The sequence below is a fragment of the Arabidopsis thaliana genome, assembly GCF_000001735.4.
Source record: "Arabidopsis thaliana chromosome 1 sequence".
Lineage (NCBI taxonomy): Eukaryota > Viridiplantae > Streptophyta > Magnoliopsida > Brassicales > Brassicaceae > Arabidopsis > Arabidopsis thaliana.
In genome coordinates this window covers 5,607,550-5,632,080 of record NC_003070.9, presented here as the reverse complement: position 1 = coordinate 5,632,080, position 24,531 = coordinate 5,607,550, and the positions used below count along the sequence as shown (strand labels likewise).

The following is a 24,531-nucleotide window of genomic DNA, read 5'->3' as shown; positions in this document are numbered from 1 at the left end:
AATTTTCAAAAAGTAAAAGATATATAAATGTTAGAGGTTTTGGATAACCATATTGTTCTATAACATTTTAAACATATGTCATATATGTTTCGTTTATAATATTTATGACTTGACCAAATAATTTGTGTATGTTATTTAAATCCAAATATATATGAGAAATATATAGACGACATGATTAAAATTATTTAAAAGAGTCATGATGAGAGGGATGGAGACTAAAAAAAAGAGGAGAAAAAGATAGAACGTCGAGAAATGTTGTGTGTGTATAAAGTAAAGGAAAGCTAATTTGATCATTGTATTCGAAGAAAACAAAAAAGTATACACATGTTACAGGGTTATAGGACCCATTTTCTTTAAAATAAATCCACTATGGACTGATGTACATATTTTTTCTTACTGTTCTTAAGCATGATTTTATATGTATAATATGGTTATAGATTAGAATTTTATTCAGCCTTCCACGATTCTTAACCCTAACCAGTCAATTTTTTCTTCCTTATAAATATGAGTGCCAATCGGAAGGTGATAGCATCCTTACGTCTTGTTTGGTAGATTACTAAGTCAAGTTTTATTCATGAAATTTCCACTTATCAAACTTTCTCATTTTGTTAAAATTTAAAACCGTTTTTCAAAAGTTGGTATAGCCATAGACAGAAAAAAATTATTACAATCCTATCTGATTTGACTCAGACACCCTAATTAGTCAAATCTCAAAATTAGCTAATATTAACTAACGAGTTGCGCATTTTGCAGCAGTACAACAAAATTAGTCAAAATAATTTAGGATAACAGCACTAATCACAGGAACAGGTATTTTTTTTTTTCCTTTCTTTTGACATCATAAAGATGGATTCAACTTATAGATTGGTCAGAGGCAATCTTTATAGGTTTCATGATTGAATAAAAAATATGAGACTCAGTATCTAAGTTTCAAACATGTTTCATCTGTGTTTAGTTGATTACATTTTCATAATAGTTTATTAATGACATATAGAAATGCGAACTATACAATTATAAAAAAGATGTGAATTTTGCCAGATACTCATCCACAATATAGACAAGTTTTTAACCTCAACAAATCTGATGTGACATTTGTCAATGTCTGTGGTTTATAACATGTTTCTCAATGTCAGGATCACACACACCACTTCTCATGTATAAATACACATAAAAGCAATTGGATTTGGTAAGAGGGAATCTCAAAAGTGTGTGTCTGTGAGAGAGGAGAGAGAGAATATGGGCAAAGGAAGAGCACCATGTTGTGACAAAACCAAAGTGAAGAGAGGACCATGGAGCCATGATGAAGACTTGAAACTCATCTCTTTCATTCACAAGAATGGTCATGAGAATTGGAGATCTCTCCCAAAGCAAGCTGGTATGTCTATGATCTTTAAAAGCCTCTTTCTTTAGCTTTTCTAGTCTTCTGGTTCTGATTCTATCTATGCATGCAATGAAGGATTGTTGAGGTGTGGCAAGAGTTGTCGTCTGCGATGGATTAATTACCTCAGACCTGATGTGAAACGTGGCAATTTCAGTGCAGAGGAAGAAGACACCATCATCAAACTTCACCAGAGCTTTGGTAACAAGTATGTGTTATCTTGTTAATGTCTTGTTGTGGGCTCAAAGTTTTGATTTTGACAATAGCTTTTCTGCATTTTGGATTCAGGTGGTCGAAGATTGCTTCTAAGCTGCCTGGAAGAACAGACAATGAGATCAAGAATGTGTGGCATACACATCTCAAGAAAAGATTGAGCTCGGAAACTAACCTTAATGCCGATGAAGCGGGTTCAAAAGGTTCTTTGAATGAAGAAGAGAACTCTCAAGAGTCATCTCCAAATGCTTCAATGTCTTTTGCTGGTTCCAACATTTCAAGCAAAGACGATGATGCACAGATAAGTCAAATGTTTGAGCACATTCTAACTTATAGCGAGTTTACGGGGATGTTACAAGAGGTAGACAAACCAGAGCTGCTGGAGATGCCTTTTGATTTAGATCCTGACATTTGGAGTTTCATAGATGGTTCAGACTCATTCCAACAACCAGAGAACAGAGCTCTTCAAGAGTCTGAAGAAGATGAAGTTGATAAATGGTTTAAGCACCTGGAAAGCGAACTCGGGTTAGAAGAAAACGATAACCAACAACAACAACAACAGCATAAACAGGGAACAGAAGATGAACATTCATCATCACTCTTGGAGAGTTACGAGCTCCTCATACATTAATGAAGCCATAAAGCAAGTCATTTTCACCTTGAAAATGGAATTATTAGCTAACTTATTGGCATTATTAGTATATAAGCAAGATCAGATAGGCGCATGTAGTAGCAACAACGAAGAAACGTCGAATTGTAGACAAAATGTAGATATTACAGAGTTGAAAGATTGTATTTTGCAAATGATTGCTTTGTAGTGAAATCAAGTTATCACAAGCTAACAAGTAACAACCACCTAGATTTGGAAAGCTGACAGATGAAAATTGATTCATCACCTAACAGTTTCTACATAAGAACAAACATAGACTTCTCTTCCAAAATAGATATATCTTCAGCCAAGAGAGTAAAACTTGAAGAACGAAAATGTTTTAGCTTTCACAGATTCTGATGAATACATCGATTGAATCATTCACACAGTTTCAATTGCAAATGCTGAATTTCAAAGGAATCATTTTTTTTTGTTTTGCTTTTGTTTGTTTCTGTAGATATTAGATTCACTTACGCTACATCTGAGTTCTCAACCATGTGGAAGGTGAAGTAGAATACAAACGATTCAGAGAACTTACCCGAAAAAATCCGATCAATTTTCCAATCTTTCTTCGTCCATTTGTCGTTGCGAGACCTAGAAACACTGTGAGACTTGCAGAGGGTTCAAATGGTGTAGGAGAAAACACTTGGGGTAAAATAAGTAATAAAATAATAATACAGGGTTTATATTGCAATTATTGTTTTTAAGATCCGGTACAAAACGGTTTTATATAGTCCAGTGATTCCGGTTTCTGGTACGCCTTTCCGGTTATTTTGGTTTTTGATTTAAAAGAGCAGTCTTTTTTGCTTTCTAGGTTGGTTTCAAATCGTTGATCTTTCCGGGAACCACCGTTGAACACCGACGAATTAGAGCTGGCCAGCTGGCGACGCAAAGTCCTGTTTTTTCAGGGCGGCGATTCTCGTTTGCTCAGTGGATCTGTCTCCCGCCAGTTCAAGACGCGACGAATCTCGACATTGCAATGTTTGAAAAGAGTGGAAGGAAAAAAAGTTACCAGATTGAGTGGATGTTTCTCGCTCTCAGACCATTGGAACCCGGAAATATCTTGTTTCGATCAAATTGGTTTCTCTCAAATCACTATAGAGACTACGGGGAGAGCTGTGCATGCGCTTTGTGTCAAGGGATTAGTTCGTCTGAGTGTGTTGCACACCAACACTTTGATTAACATGTACACCAAGTTTGGCCGAGTCAAACCTGCGCGCCACCTGTTCGATATAATGCCTGTGAGAAACGAAGTCTCTTGGAATACCATGATGTCGGGGATAGTCCGTGTTGGATTGTATTTGGAAGGAATGGAATTTTTTCGGAAGATGTGTGATCTTGGTATTAAGCCAAGTAGCTTTGTGATTGCTAGTTTAGTAACAGCTTGTGGTCGGTCTGGTTCTATGTTCAGAGAAGGGGTTCAAGTTCACGGCTTTGTGGCTAAGTCTGGTTTGTTGTCTGATGTTTACGTTAGTACTGCTATCTTGCATCTCTATGGGGTTTATGGATTGGTTTCGTGTTCAAGGAAGGTTTTTGAGGAGATGCCTGACCGAAACGTGGTGTCTTGGACTTCACTGATGGTTGGTTACTCGGATAAGGGTGAGCCAGAGGAAGTAATTGATATCTATAAAGGTATGAGAGGAGAAGGAGTTGGGTGTAACGAAAATTCCATGTCTTTGGTAATCAGTTCCTGCGGATTGCTTAAAGATGAATCTTTGGGTCGTCAAATTATCGGACAGGTTGTCAAATCGGGACTGGAGAGTAAGCTGGCAGTGGAGAATTCGCTCATATCCATGTTAGGTAGTATGGGAAATGTAGACTATGCAAATTATATTTTTGATCAAATGTCTGAACGTGACACAATTTCATGGAATTCGATTGCTGCGGCATATGCACAAAATGGTCATATCGAGGAATCATTTAGGATTTTCAGTTTGATGCGTCGTTTTCATGATGAAGTGAACTCCACCACTGTGTCTACTCTGTTATCAGTTTTGGGTCATGTAGATCACCAAAAATGGGGTAGAGGAATTCATGGTTTAGTGGTTAAAATGGGGTTTGATTCGGTTGTTTGTGTGTGCAATACTCTTTTGAGAATGTATGCAGGCGCTGGAAGATCAGTAGAGGCAAATTTAGTGTTCAAACAAATGCCCACTAAAGATTTGATCTCATGGAACTCCTTGATGGCTTCTTTTGTCAACGATGGGAGGAGCTTAGATGCGTTAGGACTTCTTTGTTCAATGATAAGTTCCGGAAAATCAGTGAACTATGTGACTTTTACAAGCGCATTGGCTGCCTGCTTTACTCCTGATTTTTTTGAGAAGGGTAGGATCCTTCATGGACTTGTAGTGGTCAGCGGTTTATTTTACAATCAGATTATTGGTAATGCATTGGTTTCCATGTACGGAAAGATAGGTGAGATGAGCGAATCGAGACGGGTACTATTACAGATGCCTAGACGAGATGTAGTAGCTTGGAATGCTCTTATTGGTGGCTATGCTGAGGACGAAGATCCCGACAAGGCCCTGGCGGCTTTTCAAACTATGCGAGTGGAAGGTGTTTCTTCAAATTATATCACAGTGGTAAGTGTTCTTAGTGCTTGCTTATTGCCGGGTGATTTACTTGAACGGGGGAAACCATTACACGCCTATATAGTTTCTGCTGGGTTTGAATCAGATGAACACGTGAAAAATTCGCTTATCACTATGTACGCCAAATGTGGTGATTTAAGCTCGAGTCAGGACCTATTTAACGGATTAGATAATAGGAATATCATCACGTGGAATGCTATGCTTGCGGCAAATGCTCACCACGGTCATGGAGAAGAGGTGCTAAAACTTGTATCAAAGATGAGAAGCTTTGGGGTGAGTCTAGACCAGTTTAGTTTCTCTGAGGGACTTTCTGCCGCTGCGAAGCTAGCCGTCCTAGAGGAAGGCCAACAACTTCATGGCTTAGCTGTAAAACTCGGGTTTGAACATGATTCTTTTATCTTTAACGCTGCTGCAGACATGTATAGCAAATGCGGGGAAATAGGTGAAGTGGTGAAAATGCTTCCTCCATCAGTCAATCGATCACTCCCCTCATGGAACATACTAATATCAGCTTTGGGAAGACACGGGTATTTCGAGGAAGTTTGTGCGACTTTCCATGAGATGCTTGAAATGGGAATCAAGCCGGGCCATGTCACATTTGTCTCTCTTCTTACAGCATGCAGCCACGGGGGATTAGTAGACAAAGGCCTTGCGTATTACGACATGATTGCTAGAGATTTTGGATTAGAACCGGCGATTGAACATTGCATCTGTGTAATTGATCTTCTTGGAAGATCAGGGAGGTTAGCTGAAGCTGAAACCTTTATATCTAAGATGCCAATGAAACCAAACGACCTCGTGTGGCGTAGTTTGTTAGCTTCCTGCAAAATCCACGGGAATTTAGACCGCGGAAGAAAAGCAGCGGAAAATCTCTCGAAGCTAGAACCAGAGGATGATTCTGTTTATGTCTTGTCCTCAAATATGTTCGCAACTACAGGTAGATGGGAAGATGTAGAGAATGTGAGAAAGCAAATGGGTTTCAAGAACATCAAGAAGAAACAAGCTTGCAGTTGGGTGAAACTAAAAGACAAAGTGAGTTCGTTTGGTATTGGAGACAGAACTCATCCACAAACAATGGAGATATACGCAAAGCTAGAAGACATCAAGAAGCTGATCAAAGAATCTGGGTATGTCGCAGATACTAGTCAGGCTTTGCAAGACACAGATGAAGAACAAAAAGAGCACAATCTTTGGAACCACAGCGAAAGACTCGCTCTTGCTTATGCACTGATGAGTACTCCTGAAGGTTCTACGGTTAGAATCTTTAAAAACCTTCGCATATGCAGTGATTGTCACTCTGTTTATAAGTTTGTTAGTAGAGTCATCGGACGTAGAATCGTGTTGAGAGATCAGTATCGGTTTCACCATTTTGAGAGAGGTTTGTGTTCTTGTAAGGATTACTGGTGAAAGAAGAGAAGTCTGTACAGTAGCTAGCTGACAAAGTTTTCATTATAGGATTGTTTGGTAAAGGTTCTGGGTTTCAACAGTTTTGGGACATTACTCCATGATTTTATTGTGTTGTAAAGAATTAAATAAAATTGGTTTTAGAATTTGCAATTTCTCGATTGGAGGTGAGTGGACATGCGACCAATTTAAAGACTGATAAGACGAGACTACTATAAGATTTCTCTGAAACCTTCACTGAGTGAGAAAAAAAGAAACAGATTTCATTAGTTATTGAGAGACACTCAGCTTGTGTTCAGCAACAAACTATTTAAAGATCCAAAGTTTTACAGAAAAAACAACTCTTTAAGACTGTAAATGCCACGAAATTCCGGTCTTAAACTTTGTTGCTAGACTATGCTGGGAGTTACTCGACTTCAGCAAGGTAATCATCGATCTCTGCTGGTGTTAGTACCCTGCATTAATCCCAAAAAACCAATTGAGTATCAACAACATTCTATTCAAACATCATCAGCAGCAAAAAAGATTCTTTGTTTCAAAGAAAAAGGGTACCTGAAAACTTTGTCAGCACCGATTTTGCCAATTTCAATATTTTTGCTTGAGATCTCTCCCTCAAAGCTATCACAAACAAAAAACAAAAGACAAATGAGGTGAAGGCTTTTCGGCACAGTGTATGAAGACTAAAGTTACACATGTATGTATGTGTGTGTGTGTGTGTACACCATCATCAGAAACAGCTTAAGGTTTACCACAAGAATACAAACGTTTTAAAACCCTGTGCTTTCATTATAAAAGACAGTGCTATGGGTTTGGTAATCTATCAGTCACACTGAGAGTGTGATCTATGAATATGAAGTGAACTCTGATTATCAGGCGAACTACTTTCTAATAATAATGTAGATTTGTACTTACCCTTCTTTCAATGTCAGTATCGCTGTGTGAATGGCATCGTCAAGTTCCATGTCTTCTGTGTACCTGCAAGGAAATCGTAATTGGTTAAGGTTTGTCAGCGACGAAGAGTGGTTTCATATTGTTATGACAGGAGCCTATATTATCGAAATTTGAGTAGTAAAAGAAAATTTTCAAAATCAGTATACTGGTTATATATCTTTGGATATCAACAAATTGTAAACAGTATTACCTTTTCTCAAGGAAGGTTTTTGCATTAGAAACGTTCTTCCCCATGGCTGAAGCTTTCCAGGAGAAATAAGAGCCAGATGGATCCACCTAGTGCAAAAACAAAATGATTTGAATTAAACCCCGAGTAAGGAAATTCAAAAGCAAAGTTTTAATTCTCAGGTTATATTCTCAAGATGAGATGGTAATTCAGTTTAGACAGAAACATAAGGTGGTAACTATTGTAACATGATAGAACAGAAAGGTAAATACTCTGCTACAAGTTTTGCTAAAGTTTAGTATTTCAGCGCTGAAAAGAATGGAAATTGAGCTAAGAAGATTGGGAGACTCGATTGTGCTCAATCAACTAACACATATCCTAAGGAGGAAAAACCTGATACAATTGTGGACCCTTGTCATCATATCCAGCCACCAGCAAGGAAACCCCGAAAGGCCTAACACCTCTATAAACAAGAGACAGTAACCAAAATTAGAAACAGGATATACAATGGGTACAAATTTGCTAAAGCAAAATTATTTCAGAGAAGTAATACAAATTAGAAACAGGATTTACAATGGGTACAAATTTGCTAAAGCAACAAAATTTACGCCAAGTCAATTTTCAAATCTCAAATTGCAAGTGAAAAGCTACCACTCGACAGTTACTTTTGCTGAAGAAATAGTTCAGTTCAATTCAAACATATTAGGACTATGGGAGGAAGTAAAAATATGACAGATGAGGTTGAATTTACAGTTAAATATAGCACTCACCCCGATTGAGTAAACTCTTGCATAACAGTAGCGGTTTCCCTTACAAGTTGGGTAACAGGGATGGGTTCCTGTAACAATAAAGCTTCCTTAGGTGAAACCATATCACATTAGCAAGTATTTCAAGCAAATTTGAGAAAAGAGAGAGAAAGGATTACTTTGTACAGACGAAGATATTGCTCAGCCTGTTTCCTACTCTTCCTAACAAGAACTCGAAAATCAGGACCCATGCCACTTCATAGAAGAAAATGCAGAAAAAGTTAGTCCTTAAGCTATAACATCAAAAACAAAAACAACTAAAAACTTAAAATAAATGATGAGCAAACCTGTAAACAACTCCAATATTAGGAGTCAAATGCTGAATTTTTTGAACCTGAAACAGGCAAAAGAGAAAACTAATGTCAGAGATGTTGACTAAATTACACAATCGAAGAAAGCATCACAGAGCATGGCTATATGGTAATGATACGAATATTCTTGTTGATTATCAACTTACAGATGCTTCATCAACCAGAATAGAAGGCAACTTCTTTTCAGTTGCAATGACAACTCCATTAGAAGCTGCAGTAAGAAACCAAGTTATCAGAAGAAATCTACAAATTTTTCATTGATCTATAAACAATTTCATCATGACATTGACAAACCTTTAATCCCTAAAGATGTTTGGCCAGATCCAACAGCTGTAAGGGCATGTTCTATCTGCACCAGCTTACCAGATGGGCTGTTTCAGACACAGTACAACAAATTAGTCGCAGCAAAAACTAACCAAAATACTCACTATGATTAACCAAGTTCGTACCTGAAAGTGGTGAGAGAAAACGAGTACTGACTATCTCCCATAGCTCCTTAAGCAAATTAGCGAAAGCTGTGAACAACACAAACGAGTAGGATCAATTTCCCCGGAATTCAGGGTTTCAACGTCACCGGGATCAAACGATTCAGGTTTTGGTTTGGTTAAATCATTAGAGTCTTAAAAACAATTTGATAGAATGGGATTTTTGAGATCGACACGAATCTTCGGAAAAGAACTAGCGCTGTGAAGAGAATAGCTTACCTTTAGCTTCAGCTTCGAGATCGAACAAGTGATTAGTTGCAGAGAGAGAGAGAGAGAGGTGAAATAAATAGGCTTTTAGGTTTCTTGCAGAGAAGAGAAGGTTGAAGTGAGATTTTACGAATTCTTTTCTGGAAGAAGAAAAGGGAAGTAAAACCAAACGACTGCGTTTTATCAGAAACGCGATTTTTAATAAAGAGAACGCGAACGCGAATTATATCAAAGAGAAGGCAAACGTGAATTTTATATAATTAAACATGCGTTAGTCGCGTCACTTATCCTGATCACTAGTGATCAGTGATAATCTATTAATCATCTAGGTGGCAGAAGCAGCATCGTTGAGAACGAAGAAGCTTGAAAAAGTTGCGAGCTCAGAGAATCTGGAAGTAGCAAAATTTGGCGGCTTTAACTCAGCAATTTGTTCTGTACATGGTATTTTGAGGTGATTTGGCTTCGACACTTTTCTCAACAACTTTATTGGTTTCTGGTCACTGCCAGATTAATCCCTCTCTATCTGCTGTTCCTCATCACAAGACTCGTAATTGCGCAACCTTTTTGAATTTAAGTTGTTTCTTAATTCGATTTCGACCTTCTCTGAGCTTAGATATTCACTTCTAGTTACTGTTTAAATTGTTTGTATAATTTGGGTACTACTAGTAGTGGGCTTTCGAGTTTAGAAAGGTTTCACATTGGGAGTTATAGTTAGCTGTGTGTAGATATCCGATAATATCTGAGTCACATGATTCAAATCTGAGTTTAACTTTCTCTTGTATAATTCACTCTACTGAATTGTGTTCAAAGTTTCGATTTTTTTATATCTTCTGTTTTGTAATTCCGAGATTGTAAATGATTACTTGCAGAAGAGAGCATTCAGCTCACAGTTACGCTCTGCCTATCCAGCTTCTAAATCTACTCACTTTGGTCGAGTCATGGCTTCTTCTGGATCTGAGGCAAAAGCTAATTACGCACCCATATCTACCAATGAACCTGTTGTGTCTGTTGATTGGCTCCACTCTAATCTTGGAGATGCTGATATAAAGGTAACCTGACGTTCTTGCTGTGTTTATTTTCGTCTCAGAATGCTTATAGTTTGCACTTGTTGAGATTGTAGCCTTTTTCTGCCATGATTCTTATGTAACTTGTTTGTTTCATGGTCAGGTTTTGGATGCCTCATGGTACATGGCACATGAGCAAAGAAATCCAATCCAAGAGTATCAAGTGAGAAGATTTACACTTTTGTAAATAACTACGTAAATAAGCTATAAGCCTTTGTTCTGAATGAGCGCTATGAAACTTTTCATCAGGGTCACTACACGACTGAATGTTGATTGACTTGTATGTTGTCCTCGTCTACAGGTTGCTCATATTCCAGGTGCTCTCTTCTTTGATTTGAATGGAATAGCAGATCGAAAAACAAATGTGAGAATCACTGTCTTTTTTCTTGAGAAGATGTTATTGTGTTGTTTATTTCTAACTTATTGACTTTACAGTTTACACTGCCATCGCTTATATGTATAAATGAAATATTATCAGTAACTATTCTTCATTGCAGTCATTTGAACATATTGTTGTTTCTTTGACGCAAAAATCTGGACTCTTTTCTGTTCAGAGATTCCCATTAATAGCTTTGGCAAGCCTTCTGGCTGTGAGCTTCTATGTGTCTGTATGCGCAACAACCAAAAAGTATTGTATATTATTTGAATTACATGTGCAGTTACGACACATGCTACCATCTGAGGAAGCTTTTGCTGCTGGTTGTTCTGCTCTTGGAATCGAGAACAACGATGGAGTGGTTGTGTATGATGGAATGGGGCTCTTTAGTGCAGCTCGTGTATGGTGGTGAGTTATGAATCTCATGTCCATTAGCCTTTTTATCATTCCTCAATATGTTTTCTCTGGTATTATCAAATCGATGAGTCCTCCTTTTGTTAAAACAGGATGTTTAGAGTCTTTGGACATGACAAAGTATGGGTACTTGATGGAGGCTTGCCGAAATGGCGTGCTTCAGGCTATGACGTTGAATCCAGTGTTTCAAATGATGCCATTTTGAAAGCCAGTGCAGCAACTGAGGCTATAGAGAAGATCTATCAAGGACAAACAGTAAGTTGATTCATTCATCGAAAAGTTTTTGCCAATCTGATGTATCTGAAAATTGCATATTTAGTTGGTTTACCTGCTACATATGGTTTATTCACATCTTTGCCATTTGCACAGATTAGCCCAATAACTTTTCAGACGAAGTTCCGGCCACATCTTGTATTGGCACTTGATCAGGTTACCGTTTCTTAAATGAAGTTTATACATAGTTGCTAGTAAACTAGGGGAGCTAACTGGATAATTGACAGGTGAAGGAAAACATCGAGGATAAGACTTATCAGCACATCGATGCGCGTTCAAAGGCTAGGTATCATGCCAAAATTATTGCTTGTTCTGGATTGTAATTTCACTATAATATGCTAATGGTTTTAAGTTGATTCCGCTCATAGGATCTGATATAGAATTTACTCTGTTTCACAGATTTGACGGTATTGCTCCAGAACCTTGGAAGGGTTTACCGAGTGGTCATATACCCGGTAGCAAGTGTGTCCCTTTTCCCCTAGTAAGCCACCGTCTAACTTGAAGGGCTTACCGTTATATCTGCTCTTTGAAACCAGATATATGATAACATATTCTTATGTAGATGTTTGATTCCTCTCAAACACTGTTACCAGCAGAGGAGCTGAAGAAGCAGTTTGAACAGGAAGGTAAAACAAAATGAAGTCTCAAGTAGTTGTTTTATGCAATTACTTATCCGTTTATCTGCAGACATATCTCTGGACAGTCCGATTGCGGCCTCATGTGGAACCGGTGTAACAGCTTGTATTTTGGCATTGGTAACTAAATGATGATCTAGAATTCATTCATTTACTGTGATCATATGATAAAAACTAAAGACTGATTCCTCTTTATTTTACTGGTCAGGGACTTTATCGTCTGGGAAAAACTAATGTGGCAATCTATGATGGGTCTTGGACTGAATGGGCAACTGCACCAAACTTGCCCATAGTGGGTTCTTCTTCATAAGAAAGTCCAAGAAAAAGCTACAAGATCACAAGCCAGTGGATATATATTTATAAGCTTAGCTTGGTTCAATCCATTTCTGTGTTAAACTTTAACAAATTGCTGGGAGGGTTGTATTAGTATTATACATCAGTATTCAGGATTCTTGAGTTTGGTCTCATCTTTGTGGAGATTGATTAAAAGTCTTAATGTTCTTGTTGTTTGTTACACAATTGACAATTCTGTGTTGCATATCATTTACTAGATTACATGGATTGTGATTAAGATAAATAGATATATTGATGTAATTGTAGTTGACTATCAAAAGGACCGCGTGGCCTAATGGATAAGGCGCTCGCCTCCGGAGCGGGAGATTGTGGGTTCGAGTCCCACCGTGGTCGTTTTTTATTTATGTTATCAATTTACTTTTTTCATAAACCTCTTCTCCTCCGCGTATAAACAGATTTTGAAAACTGTCATCAACAAAGGTAATATAGATTGGATATACAATAGTGAATGGTTCGGCAGATGCAGACAAAGCTTCTGGTGGATCAAAATAAATCACTTTTCAGTTTTCTCTCTTGAACATGAAAACAAGAACTGGAGCTAACGGTCGGTTCAACATTTGGAATTTGCAGCAGATCCAATCACTGACCGGTAAACCCGACCCAAAAGCTTCAACCACTTCTAACTCTTCTCTGAAGACCGAACCAATTCACAACAACAAGAAACATGGAGCAAAGTATGTTAGGAAAGTTCATATCTCATTAGATAATCAGAGAAATTTTGCTAGCATTTTTTTATTACCTTCCACCAGGATGGCCAATGTAAACCACCAAACTGATGAGACCACCGGGCTTTAAGATTCTCTCAGCAGCTTTCAATGCCGATAATGTTGTATCCGAGAGAGTGATTATCGACTTGTTGCCTCCTGGAAGATACCCCAGATTGAATGCAACCATCCTGAGATCATCATATGAAGATTAGCGAAAACCTAAAGCAGTGTGCAAAGTGAGGAAATTTTTGCCAGGGGTTCATCAACAATGTGGCATCGAGTCAATGAATTTACACTGTACCTCACTCGGGCGTTTTCAGGGACAATCTCTCCCATTTTACTATGACAGAGGTTAAAAAGTTTGACGCATTCCTTCTGTATTTCTTCAGCAGAAATGGAACAAGGCTCGATATTAGTAAGAACCACACTGCTATAGGAAGCAAGCTCTGGTAATCATCTAACCTCTTTTGAACCAACGGCTTGATCGAGCAAAGATGAAGTGCTTTCAATGGCATCTTTTTGAATGTCCATAGCATAGACATAACCACCACAACCAACAGAATCATGCATAACCATCTTCAACATTGCTAAAGTATCGTTCCCGTTTCCACAGGTAGCATCAATGACCGTATCCCCCTTTTGGATTACCTGCTCCCACACACTGAAAGGATAATCAGCAGTGATGTCGTAAGCAAGTTTTTATGTAGCTTTAAAGCATCAACATTCTCCATAACACTAAGATCCAAAGCTTCAATTTTCTTTAATCAAGAGATAGTAAGCTCCAAGGTTAAGCTATTGAGATACATAAAGTCTAAAAGCTTTAAATGTGAAGACGTATAAGAAGTCATTTTTTTTGTTATTAATTTAAAGTTTGGGTTGAAAGTACTCACACATGAGCTACTTCCGTTGCCTTCTTCCTCCCAAATAGATAACCAACAAAAACATCCTCTAGTCCTGAAACGAGGAAAAAAGTAAAAAACTGAACTTTAAGCAAATAAACGATAATTAAGATTCAGAAGCTCCGTGTCTAACTCAATTCCTTTCTAATAACAGTTTTGGGTAGCTAAATGTCAAATAATTTCACCTCGAATTGGAAAATTTCGTGAATGCGAAGGAGTCGAGCTAAAAGCAGCTACACAAGAACGTCGAATTCTGAGACAAGGGTTTCGTTGCATTGCAATTCGAAAATCGAAGGTCATAAGCGTTTTGCGGATAGGTAACGAGTATGAGCGCGCCAACGTAGAGGATAAAATTGACATCTCTGCTTGAAAGAACCCAGCCGCCATTGCTGAGTTTTTAAACAAAGCTTCGATCTGCTCTTAATAAAATGTTTTCTTACACTTGGGTCTAAAAAAACCTTACAGAATCATATTGGGCTTTATCTTCGGCCCAATAGTTATATCTCAAAGAAAAAGAAAAAGCACGACGACGTTTCGTGTTACAACTATATAATGGTGATTATGGCTAAAAATATTCAAAAACAATGTAATCAGGATCACTACCGCTCTTATTAGCTTCATCAAACATCTTGCTCTTCTTTTCCGTTGCCGCCGGCGGCAAAGACTCCTTCTCCTTCTTCACATAACACGAGAAATCCACCGGCTCCGGCAAATGTGGCGGTGTTTCTCCACGAATCAACGCCCAATTCACACCTTCAAAAAATGGATGTTGCTTGATCTCCGTCGCGCCTCGCTTATACGCAATTCTGTTTTGCGGCTCTTTTACCAATAAACCTTTGATCAAATCCTTCGCCGTCGAGCTAACCTGAGAATATTCCGGGAATCTAAGAGGTTGTCCGATTACATTATAAAGCGTGGCTTTGTTTCCTTGTCCTTTAAATGGTGTTGCTCCATGAAGAAGCTCGTAGATGAATATCCCGAACGTCCACCAATCGACGGCGCTTCCGTGACCTTCGTTTTTGATAATCTCCGGCGCTAAATACTCGTGTGTTCCGACAAAAGACATTGATTTCACGTTTGTCGGCTCTGCCATGAGTTCTGGTAACGATCCATCGAAATCGGATTTGGATTTACGGTTTTTCTTCGAGGATTGGAGCATTCGTGGGAAGAATGCGGATGGTTGGTAACATCCTTGTACCGCCGCATTGTCGTCAATGATTCCGGTGGTTCCACCGCCGTTGAAAGATTTGACAAGTGTTGGGTTGACTGAACATCGGAGGGATAAATCGAAATCGGAGAGCATAATGTGACCGTCGTCTCGAACCAGAACGTTCTCTGGCTTTAAATCTCGGTATACGATTCCGAGCATATGTAAGTACTCTAATGCTAATAACACTTCTGATGCAAAGAACCTATAAGCCAAAAAAACAAACCCTTAAGATGTACTTTTCCTCTGTTTCTAAAGACTCTGTTTGTATACTAACCTTGCAGCGTCTTCTGTGAAACACTTGTTGGGTTGCTTCTGTCTCAAGGAATAGAGATTTCCACCACTACAAAACTCCATCACCAAGCAATAGAATTTATCAGTTTCGAAGTGAGAGTAAAGAGTAGGCAAGAAAGGATGATCAAGCTGAGACAAGATCTCTCTTTCAGTCTGAGCTCTCAACAGCTTGTTCCTGCTCACAAGAGAAGCCTTGTCCATCACTTTCATCGCGAAATACGTCGTGGGATTTGCCCCTTTGAGTTCAACAAGATAAACACTACCGATATCTCCGTAGCCTAGCCGTTTCAAAACACGAAAATCGCTGATTCCAAGCTTGATTCCTCTAGATTTCAAGGAATTCACTGCGTCCCACCTAATATCTCCTCCCGTGTGAGGCTTAGAGGAATTATTAGTGGATGTGCTTTCGCTGTTGTTGCTTTGGGAGCTCATGTTAACGTTGTGATTGCTGATTAACAGAGTCGACTCTGATTTTATTTGATGTTCTTCAATCTTCTTTGTGTTTTGCTCAACTTGCTTCTGCTTATCTTTACGCGGTTTTTGTTGTTGACATTTATGGTTTGATGAGTTTGAGGCAGAGTCACGATGATGACTCGTCTGCACATGAACAAAAGACAATGGGATTATGAACTTTACACGTTTCTGTCAAAGTAGAACGAATTGAAGAAAACTCTCGTGTTATTAGGTTACATCACCGAAACACATATATACACGGTTCAAGAGAAGTAGAATATAGATAATCATAAACTTAATCACAAATCTATTCCTAATCCTTATCTCAATAGGTATCCTAGCACTTTCTTTAAGAAGAAATTACCTCCGGCGAGACAAGCTTATTTCCGGGTTTCAATAACATCGCCGGCTGAGTAAAGCTTGATCAAGAGTGGCCTGTTTTCCACGTAGAGGATATGAAAACAAATATCTTGTCTTAAAGCAACAATTTTGAGTTGACTATCTTTAATCATTTAAATTCCGACATACTTGTTATCACGAACATAACAAAATCTTCATTGTCTACCAAGATAGGTGTGCACGTCGTACATTGTTTTTTTGGGAACAAAAGAGAAATCTTGGAATTAAGAATTAAGGTGAAAAATAAGGTAACAATGACTGGAGACAAGTATTTTTTTATGAAATCCAAAGAAAGTGGGGATGGTGGAAGGAAGTAAAGGTTTTGGATTAAAAGTAGCTTCAAAATTAAATGCTCATTCATATCAAATTTTGTTCACAGACAAAGTAGCCTAAAATATTTGGCTATAGGAATTAGAAGAAAAACCTACAAATGCTAGATTCTTGGATTTAGTCTAGAGTCGATCTCTGAGCAGAAGAGTAATAGTGAGACTCAAGCTCTTTAAGACTAGCAGATGCATCATCAGCAATTCTAGCCAACAATCGATTCGTCTTCTCGGCCTCTTGATCAAACTCTGCAATTCTTTGTTCTACATGATCGTTTAATGATGCAAATCCTGAAAAAATCGCGGTTTGCTTCAGCTCTGATACAAGTTTCAAAAGAGAATCAGCTGCTTGAACCTGCCACACCATTAATATAGAACTCAGTTACATAAAAGCTAGCAAAACAAACCCAATTGAACCAAAAGTAAAAAGATTAGATTTTGGAGACTCATTAGTGAATGTTTCAAATATCCAGACATTTCATATCTGTGAGCATATGCTGTCCTAAACCCTAAACCCTAATTGCATCTGCCTAATTTTGATAATCATTCTAATTTGATTGATTGAAGATATCAAATTACCAATCTTGATGCTCGCATCTCCATCATGTATGCTTCCTGAGAGTTCTTCATTGGCGGATCACTCACCTACAAAAAAAAAAACCCACAGATGTTCACAAAATTCGAAAAAATTGTAAACAAATTTCCAAAGACGAAGCGAAATTAAAATCACTTACCCTTGCGACATTGACGATTTGATTGAAGTTATCGACGACAGATGTGATGTCAGTATCAACTCTCTGCAACAACGCCTTTTGCTTCTGTAACGCAGCGGCTGCCGCAGCAGCTGTTGGTCCGCTTCCTCCACCGGAACCACCGCCTTTGTTCATCATTCATGCCCTTTACACAGAAACGAAGGGAACCTATGGAGGCTTTAGTGGTACAGACACAAAAGGCCTAAAAGTACTATTGGGCCTTAACTATTGAGCTAATATTGACTATTGGACCTTACATATTCCGATTGTGTTTGCTATTTACTACGGACTACCGTTTTGTTTTTGTCTCACTTTGATAATTGGTGAATTTTTCATTTTTGGATCAGCTAAGTGCGACCCAAACAGAAATTCAAAAGTCAAGAGCATAATTTTAGTTTCCTAAAATAGGAATTAATTTATGGATCTTAGATTCACAACCGCATGTGGAATAATTAGTAAAGAAAATGCCAGCCTTTTTATTATTTTTTCTTTGTCAACAAGCTAATGCCAACTCTTTTAAAATGAATGAAACCTACTCATATAATTCCTTTTTGGCCACCCGTAGACTATTCCAGACGATTAACTTAATGACACTCATGTTTTTTTCCTTAATAATAGACCATAGTCCATTAACACTTTCTTTTTATTAAGAGTAACATGAGAGTTATATTAACATTTGATAATAAAAACGACAATGGAAATAGCCGCCACTCAAAAAAGAAAGACCAAGGAAAAAATTAAAAATGAGACGTAAAAGGCCAATAACAGCAAACCACACAAAGTTTCTCTTAGGAGAAGAGGCAAAATAACAGTCAAGCATGTTGGTCCGTCTTCAGACCTTTCGTGGTAGTTTAAATGCTAAGTCTTTCGTTTATAAATAAAGTGAAAAATAAATGCAATTCATAAAGAAAAAACAAAGGTATAATTCATTCATTCGTCAATGGCGAAGAAAGCACTTTTGATAGGAATCAACTACCCAGGAACCGCGGTGGAGTTACGTGGCTGTGTCAACGACGTCCACCGGATGCAGAAATGCCTAATCGAGCTTTACGGGTTCGCCAACAAGGACATCGTCATAATGATAGACACAGACAAATCATGTATACAACCTACGGGCAAGAATATCTGCGACGAACTGGATAATCTCATCGCATCAGGGCAATCTGGCGATTTTCTGGTCTTTCATTACAGTGGACATGGCACGAGAATCCCTCCTGGGATAGAAGACTCAGAAGACCCTACAGGGTTTGACGAGTGTATCACTCCGTGCGATATGAATCTAATAAAGGGTATGAGATCAAAAGTAATCCCTTTTTGTATGGGTTTGACGTCTTTTTTTTTTTTTTTTATTGTTTCATGTTTCTTTCTTCGAGTACATACGCATTCATCCAAACAAAATTCTTGGTTAAAACATAGCCCTCAGCTGCATAAAGAAAACAGAGCGCTCTGTTTCTTGAAACAGAGCAATACGTTTTTGATCGCAATTTCGATTTACCTCAAATCTTTTGCGTTTTTGGATAAGTTCATAGAGTTTGAAAATAACAAGTCTTGGTCGTTTTTGTGTTACCACTGGTTTTACATCGATATTATGAATTTTAGTGTTTACGATTATTTTTTTGTTTTTTCTAATCTTTTTTTTTTTTTTTTTTTTGCACAAATGTGTTTGTAGACCAGCAATTTAGAGAAATGGTGTCACGTGTAAAAGAAGGTTGTCAGTTGACGATAATCTCGGACTCTTGTCATAGTGGTGGTCTCATCCAGGAAGTAAAGGAGCAGATCGGTGAAAGCCATATGAAGCCGGTCGATAAAGTTAAGGAGCAGATCGAGGAAAGCCATATGAAGCAGCCAAAACTCGGGATTGCTAGTTACTTCCTTAACATTGTGATGAATTTGTTAGCGACTTGTGGAGTCTCAAAATCTCAGAGAGACCGTGGAGGTGGCGAAGAAAGCTTTAGAGGAGAGATAGAATTAGAGAAAGACGAAACGCTTGATATAAAAACAAGATATCTACCTTTCGAAAGCTACTTAAGTCTTCTCAAGGAACAAACCGGGCAAACCAATATCGAACCTGTGAGAATTAGACAGACACTTCTCAAATTATTCGGTGAAGACCCAAGCCCGAATCGTCAGAGAGGTTTAAGTGACCTAGGAAACTGCGAGGTTGATGCAGGTGATTCTGGAGCTTCAAGATTGAATGCCGTTACCGACAATGGGATTCTATTAAGTGGATGTCAAACAGATCAGAGATCAGAGGATGTTTATGTGACAAGAACTGGAAAAGCTTATGGAGCATTCAGTGATGCGATTCAGATGATATTGTCCGCGCCGAGAAAGGATAAGAAGAAGATTACGAACAAAGAATTGGTTTCCGAAGCTAGAGTGTTTCTCAAGAAACGGGGGTATAGTCAACGACCAGGCTTGTATTGTCATGACCGTTTTGTTGATAAACCATTTATATGCTACTAAAACACAAGAAGTTCATCTGGAAAGTTTTGTTTGATGGTGCATTTGAAGTTATTTCTTTTTGTGATTTAAGATTTTTATGTAGATTAAAAAAACAAATGGGTAGATTTGACCGTCTCTCAGTGACTTGTGATTCAAGTAATATACAGTTTTATTTTATATAGGTAGGATTAATGGAAAAAAATAACAACTTAGTCACAACGATTATTTCAATACTAGAGATATGGAATATATATACAGTATGTTTATAACGGTGACGTGCTGACCTCTAATTAAATAACAACTATTATGCAAGACCACCCAAATGTTATGTATAGTTGACAATGAGCTAAGTCAAAGAAAAACAATGAGCTAAGCCAAAGAAAAACAAAAAACACGGACCAAACATTGTTGTTAGCGAGATGGACAAGAACAGACCGGTAGGGAATGTCAGGTCAGGCGTCCTTCTCCTTAAAACGCTTCTCAAGGCGATCTCCTCGGTAAATTAATCCGTTTTGACCTTGTGGGCCTGGACGAATATGTTTAGATCGGTGATGATGATAACGTGAATAGGAATCTTGATTGGTGTAATAATAGTTGTGAGAACGAGTGATGATGGTAAACGGTCATTAGTGTGATACTCATGTCAAATGGATTTGAGATGCCTCTGGCTTCTGGGTTGGTAACCACGTTTATATTATAATGCTTTTTTGTGTTATATAATTTGATGTGCCAGATATGAATCATGATATACATTGGCATTGAAAGTGTCGCATCCGATTACGGTGATGGAGACTCACTGCTATAGATATAATTCTAGCTCCATTTCTTCTCTTTACTGGGAAAATAAAGATCACTATCGCTATATTCCTATCTACATAAGGATTTTTTTTTATTTTTTATTTTTTGTTAAGGATTCACCGTTTAGTACTCTAGTCCTAAACAACATTCCAATTAAACACGAGTATACACGACCATCATATAACTAATTAAGTATGCTACTCCGAATGTTTGATCGGTGTTTATTATGAAGTGACGGAGATTCAAAAGAAAAGGACAACAACAAACGACAGTACGTCAAGTAAAAGTTAAAAAACATAAACGACTAAGAGTAGTAACATAACATAGAAACGACTAAGCGTTGAAGAAGATAACAGAGAAAGAAACAAGGCGTTTTTTTTTTTTAGACACCATCTTGTTTTCTTCTTCTTAAGGACGGAACTTTGGATAAAGGTTTGGTGCCAAGCGTGGCTCAACGGACAAGTGAAGAGGTTTAGCCATAAGCAATGATGCATCATCTTCCTCGAGGCTTAACGGTCCAAAATCTTGATGGAGTTTCCAGTTAAACCCTTGAAGAAACCTAGCCAACAACATAACCATCATGATCGTCCCGACTTTAACACCGATGCAGCCACGTCGACCGGTGCTAAACGAGACAAAACGCATCTCTGTTTCCACCAGAGTAACCTCTTTTGTGATTCCGTCTCCTTGGAGGTGACGCTCCGGTTTGTATACCAATGGATCTTTCCATATTTTAGGGTTACGACCTAGTCCAGGGCGGCATACATGAATGTGGCTACCTGTCCAAAAAATCAGCAATTTTCTTATGAGATAACGCATATCATATTAAGATGCTATTAGATGTTTGATATATAAACGTGACTGGATTCAAACTCGAATACGTTTTGTGGAATCACCACAAACATAATCAAAGACTACTCTGTGAACCTGCTTAAGGTTAGGTATGAATATGATGCAAAAATTAAATTTAACTGAGAAACTAGAAAATCAAAACATATAAGAACTATATAGCTAGTTTTTTCAAAATAATAATAATATATTAACATAGTAATTGACAATTAAAGTAAAATAAATATAGCTAGTTAGCCTAATATTTAGGCTATATATATAAATAAAAGTACCAAACATAAAATTAATTGGAGGTAGGGGATGAAAACGTTCTATTTATGGGTATACCATTATTGATTCTATCGGTAAAAACGTACGACAGAATTTACATGTTGTACGTATAATAACCATGCATCATTTGTTTGTTTCTTAACGAAACCAATGCATGCCTAAATTATCTCTTCTTCTTTTTTTTCTTACCTTTGGGAATGAAATAACCCCCAAGGGTGGTATCTTGACGCGCAAGATGGGAAGGGACATAATGAGCACTTGGGTGAATTCTGAATGTTTCTCTACAACAAGCTTTTAAGTAGTTTAGATTTGGTATGTCTGATTCTTGCACAAGCCTGTCTCTTCCAACTACTTCATCCAACTCCTTCAGAGCTTTTCTAAGAATCTCCGGGTTCTTTAACATTTCCCCAAGTGTCCACTCCATGTTATTTGCCGGATTATCAATCGCTGCTATACAAAATTCCTGTGACAAAACATCACATGATCATCTTATTTAGTGTACACGTCTATTTTTGTATATATATATATATATATATATGCATACACTCTTTTATAAAAGTAATATTTTACTTACTACGCATTGAGCTTTGATTTCGTCTGGTGTGACCAAGTACTTTCCGTTTTGATCTTTTAGGGTAATGAACGTATCAAGCCAATCTTCAACAGCAGCCTTACCACCTTCTTCCCTCCACAACTGGACCCTCTCGTCGATTATGGGATTGTTGTAACTACGAACAATGTTACAGTTCTCTGTCACCCTCTTCTCTTGACCATCAACATTCCAACCTCTCAACCATCGTTCCACGTAATCCGCTGGACTAAAACTCGGTAAACAGTTAAGAGTGTTGAAAATCACCTCAAGATGATGTTTTTCGGCGTTTCCTAGTCTTCCATCATCAGAAAACACGTTTTCTTTCGTAACATGTCTCCTTCCAAACAACATTCGCATGGTCACTGCGTAACCATAAACCCTCGAGAGCTCTCTAACATCGACCGTCTCGGACCGTTGATACATGGAGTGAACGTAAGCTATGAGATTATCCGCTTCGATGGTTCTTGCAGCCTCCAACATTTTCAACGTCTTAACGGACATAATTTCCGTTGTGATCACTCTTTTCATCTTCATGAATTGTTCACCGTACGGTGAAATTCCCATTGATTTGTAATTGTCTCCGATTGTCTCCATGATGAAAAGTTGAGGCCGGTCTGCCAAATCTGCGTCTCGCTCTCTAAACGCTTCTCTAGCGATCTCGTCGGAGTTTATGGTGATGGCACGGATGCCGGCAAAGTTGAAACATGCTATATCTGTTTTTAGCTCTTTCATGGCAAGGCGGAAATATTTGGACCTAGGACGAGTCATGAATAGTTCGGGTAGATTGCCGAGGATGGGCCATCCTGGTGGGCCAGGAGGAAGCTGGCAAGATCGGTCTTTGGTTTTGGTGGGCCTTGAGAGTATTCGACCCAGTAGAGTGATTGATGCCATGGAGAGGATAAAGACTAGTAGGATGTGAAAAGGGTATGGTAATGATGTGGTAAAGCTCATCATGATGTATGTATGCGTGTAGTGAGGTGTGCATTTGTTAGAAATGAACACTAGCGATATCTGGAAAGTGTTTGTTGTGTGGATTATTTATAGAATCGATATCATGCATGTGATGCTCACGTAGGGTTTGGGCTTTTGGGTAGGTACTACGGTAATCACGTTTATATATATTTTATATCTAGTTTGATGAGTAGCGATAGTAAAAGCTCTATAGATTTTTTAATGTCTACTACGTCTATACTGCTATTTCAAGGGATTTAGTTTTGTCACAAAAACAGTTTGTTTTGTATTTTGAATGTAAACGTCTTTTAGCCGTAAAAAAAAAGAGAGTAAAATTTTTAAAATTAATTATCCATAAAAAATATATTGAATTAACAAAATAAATTTATCCATATAATTCCTTTCAATTTTATTTGCTAGATCCACAAAACTCATATTACAAACTTGAACACTTAATTCAAATATATATGTATATGTGACTGTAAAGTGGTGTTGTGATATATGTTTAATCACTAATATACACGACTATATATATTCGATATTTCAATATTGGAATCTGGATAAGGTTAATGGAACATGAGAGATCCCAAATACAAGGGGGATTTTCCCTCCAAAGGAAAAAAAGCGAATCACAACATTTCACGTATTACTATGTCTATGAACATGCGTCAAGAATTTACTCTACACAGTGGAGCCGTGGAGTGGAGGGATCCAAGATTTTAACCGCAGTTCTTTATTACAAAATTTATGAACATCCGACTCTCTCTTTTTATACACTTATCCAACCTTTGGCTTTCCATCTCCCATTCTCCTACCAGTTACTCCCGAAAATTTCATTTTTGATCTTTCTCTTAGCTTAGCAGCAAACTGGATCATGAATCGGAGTTAACCAAAGAATCCGATTGTTTTGTCTTAAACTGGTCTTCACTTGTTATCATCAACTTTGATTCACTTCAATTCATTTTTGATTTCCAAAAATCCGGGGAAAAAAAATCATCAACTATGGTTCAATTATTTTTTTAACTTATAACTATTCTTTTGGATTTTTATCTATTTTCTGTTTAAAAAAACTATTCTTTTAAAGTTTTGAATACTCTCCGCTCTATCAATTTCATCAATAAAACATTGAAAGGTGAATTCCAGTGAAATATTTCTACATCTAATTTTTGTTGTTGTTGTGTGTGTGCGAAACATAACCAATATCTATTATTTGAATAAATAAATAATACCTTGGGTAGGTGAACACGTTTATCCTGATAAAGGAAAACATTCTTGTTGGTGTCATGTAGTCTAATTCTTCACGCCATTTCAATTT

At 37.8% G+C, this 24,531-nt stretch overlaps 9 protein-coding genes, 2 long non-coding RNA genes and 1 other non-coding gene across 24 annotated transcripts; 5 read left to right on the top strand and 7 right to left on the bottom strand.

Annotated features, from left to right (window-relative positions):
- Positions 1-949: 949 nt before the first annotated feature.
- On the bottom strand, positions 950-2,898 carry AT1G16489. Of its 4 annotated transcripts, NR_139750.1 has the most exons (4): positions 2,779-2,817; positions 1,963-2,099; positions 1,767-1,854; positions 1,176-1,692 (listed from the first exon to the last, which is right to left on the bottom strand). It is a non-coding gene; the product is annotated as an other RNA (long non-coding RNA). The 4 variants fall into 4 exon arrangements; NR_139748.1 differs by having other exon boundaries at positions 1,052-1,692; positions 1,767-2,099; positions 2,779-2,898; NR_139749.1 differs by having other exon boundaries at positions 950-2,099; positions 2,779-2,887.
- On the top strand, positions 993-2,426 carry MYB58 (myb domain protein 58; the record flags this gene model as incomplete). 2 transcript variants are annotated; one of them, NM_101514.3, is made up of 3 exons in its annotated part: positions 993-1,375; positions 1,457-1,586; positions 1,667-2,426. In NM_101514.3, 3 exons carry the CDS (start codon positions 1,237-1,239, stop codon positions 2,220-2,222), a joined length of 825 nt encoding a protein of 274 aa, NP_173098.1. The 2 variants fall into 2 exon arrangements, with proteins under 2 accessions (NP_173098.1, NP_001321235.1); NM_001332228.1 differs by lacking the exons at positions 993-1,375; positions 1,457-1,586 and having other exon boundaries at positions 1,605-2,222.
- Positions 2,868-3,158, bottom strand: AT1G05227. Its single transcript, NR_138858.1, has one exon. It is a non-coding gene; the product is annotated as an other RNA (long non-coding RNA).
- On the top strand, positions 3,068-6,382 carry AT1G16480 (Tetratricopeptide repeat (TPR)-like superfamily protein). 2 transcript variants are annotated; one of them, NM_001198084.1, is made up of 2 exons: positions 3,425-6,209; positions 6,287-6,382. In NM_001198084.1, exons 1-2 carry the CDS (start codon positions 3,476-3,478, stop codon positions 6,337-6,339), a joined length of 2,787 nt encoding a protein of 928 aa, NP_001185013.1. In that variant the 5' UTR covers positions 3,425-3,475; the 3' UTR covers positions 6,340-6,382. The 2 variants fall into 2 exon arrangements, with proteins under 2 accessions (NP_173097.2, NP_001185013.1); NM_101513.4 differs by having other exon boundaries at positions 3,068-6,379.
- Positions 6,383-6,397: 15 nt separating this feature from the next.
- Positions 6,398-9,335, bottom strand: PAB1 (proteasome subunit PAB1). Of its 2 annotated transcripts, NM_101512.4 has the most exons (12): positions 9,174-9,335; positions 8,919-8,984; positions 8,764-8,840; positions 8,616-8,680; positions 8,446-8,492; positions 8,278-8,353; positions 8,123-8,190; positions 7,746-7,815; positions 7,377-7,462; positions 7,148-7,210; positions 6,788-6,853; positions 6,398-6,690 (listed from the first exon to the last, which is right to left on the bottom strand). In NM_101512.4, exons 2-12 carry the CDS (start codon positions 8,957-8,959, stop codon positions 6,642-6,644), a joined length of 708 nt encoding a protein of 235 aa, NP_173096.1. In that variant the 5' UTR covers positions 8,960-8,984; positions 9,174-9,335; the 3' UTR covers positions 6,398-6,641. The 2 variants fall into 2 exon arrangements, with proteins under 2 accessions (NP_173096.1, NP_001031057.1); NM_001035980.1 differs by having other exon boundaries at positions 6,438-6,690; positions 8,919-9,243.
- A 71-nt stretch (positions 9,336-9,406) lies between these two features.
- On the top strand, positions 9,407-12,536 carry RDH2 (rhodanese homologue 2). 6 transcript variants are annotated; one of them, NM_001198083.1, is made up of 13 exons: positions 9,418-9,612; positions 9,669-9,708; positions 10,031-10,210; positions 10,329-10,388; positions 10,527-10,589; positions 10,885-11,009; positions 11,108-11,270; positions 11,385-11,444; positions 11,516-11,574; positions 11,688-11,769; positions 11,851-11,914; positions 11,976-12,043; positions 12,132-12,499. In NM_001198083.1, the coding sequence occupies exons 3-13, from the start codon at positions 10,100-10,102 to the stop codon at positions 12,231-12,233; spliced, it is 957 nt and encodes a 318-aa protein (NP_001185012.1). In that variant the 5' UTR covers positions 9,418-9,612; positions 9,669-9,708; positions 10,031-10,099; the 3' UTR covers positions 12,234-12,499. The 6 variants fall into 6 exon arrangements, with proteins under 6 accessions (NP_563998.1, NP_001185012.1, NP_001031056.1 ...); NM_101511.6 differs by lacking the exon at positions 9,669-9,708 and having other exon boundaries at positions 9,407-9,612; NM_001035979.1 differs by lacking the exon at positions 9,669-9,708 and having other exon boundaries at positions 9,448-9,612; positions 10,034-10,210.
- A 1-nt stretch (position 12,537) lies between these two features.
- AT1G16450 lies at positions 12,538-12,610 on the top strand. The gene has a single exon. It is a non-coding gene; the product is annotated as a tRNA-Arg (tRNA).
- A 14-nt stretch (positions 12,611-12,624) lies between these two features.
- On the bottom strand, positions 12,625-14,295 carry AT1G16445 (S-adenosyl-L-methionine-dependent methyltransferases superfamily protein). Its single transcript, NM_148471.3, has 6 exons — positions 14,069-14,295; positions 13,875-13,938; positions 13,447-13,645; positions 13,286-13,359; positions 13,017-13,172; positions 12,625-12,907 (listed from the first exon to the last, which is right to left on the bottom strand). The coding sequence occupies exons 1-6, from the start codon at positions 14,268-14,270 to the stop codon at positions 12,778-12,780; spliced, it is 825 nt and encodes a 274-aa protein (NP_683312.2). The 5' UTR covers positions 14,271-14,295; the 3' UTR covers positions 12,625-12,777.
- Positions 14,296-14,408: 113 nt separating this feature from the next.
- RSH3 (root hair specific 3) lies at positions 14,409-16,273 on the bottom strand. The gene is made up of 3 exons (NM_101510.6): positions 16,202-16,273; positions 15,368-15,981; positions 14,409-15,295 (listed from the first exon to the last, which is right to left on the bottom strand). Exons 1-3 carry the CDS (start codon positions 16,238-16,240, stop codon positions 14,449-14,451), a joined length of 1,500 nt encoding a protein of 499 aa, NP_173094.4. The 5' UTR covers positions 16,241-16,273; the 3' UTR covers positions 14,409-14,448.
- A 147-nt stretch (positions 16,274-16,420) lies between these two features.
- Positions 16,421-17,488, bottom strand: AT1G16430 (Surfeit locus protein 5 subunit 22 of Mediator complex). Its single transcript, NM_101509.4, has 3 exons — positions 17,294-17,488; positions 17,139-17,204; positions 16,421-16,914 (listed from the first exon to the last, which is right to left on the bottom strand). Exons 1-3 carry the CDS (start codon positions 17,447-17,449, stop codon positions 16,684-16,686), a joined length of 453 nt encoding a protein of 150 aa, NP_563997.1. The 5' UTR covers positions 17,450-17,488; the 3' UTR covers positions 16,421-16,683.
- Positions 17,489-18,060: 572 nt separating this feature from the next.
- Positions 18,061-19,931, top strand: MC8 (metacaspase 8). The gene is made up of 2 exons (NM_101508.4): positions 18,061-18,600; positions 18,981-19,931. The coding sequence occupies exons 1-2, from the start codon at positions 18,252-18,254 to the stop codon at positions 19,775-19,777; spliced, it is 1,146 nt and encodes a 381-aa protein (NP_173092.1). The 5' UTR covers positions 18,061-18,251; the 3' UTR covers positions 19,778-19,931.
- An 85-nt stretch (positions 19,932-20,016) lies between these two features.
- Positions 20,017-23,399, bottom strand: CYP79F1 (cytochrome p450 79f1). Of its 2 annotated transcripts, NM_101507.3 has the most exons (3): positions 22,248-23,399; positions 21,863-22,136; positions 20,017-21,333 (listed from the first exon to the last, which is right to left on the bottom strand). In NM_101507.3, the coding sequence occupies exons 1-3, from the start codon at positions 23,217-23,219 to the stop codon at positions 20,963-20,965; spliced, it is 1,617 nt and encodes a 538-aa protein (NP_563996.2). In that variant the 5' UTR covers positions 23,220-23,399; the 3' UTR covers positions 20,017-20,962. The 2 variants fall into 2 exon arrangements, with proteins under 2 accessions (NP_563996.2, NP_973840.1); NM_202111.2 differs by having other exon boundaries at positions 21,312-22,136; positions 22,248-23,274.
- Between the last annotated feature and the right edge of the window lie 1,132 nt (positions 23,400-24,531).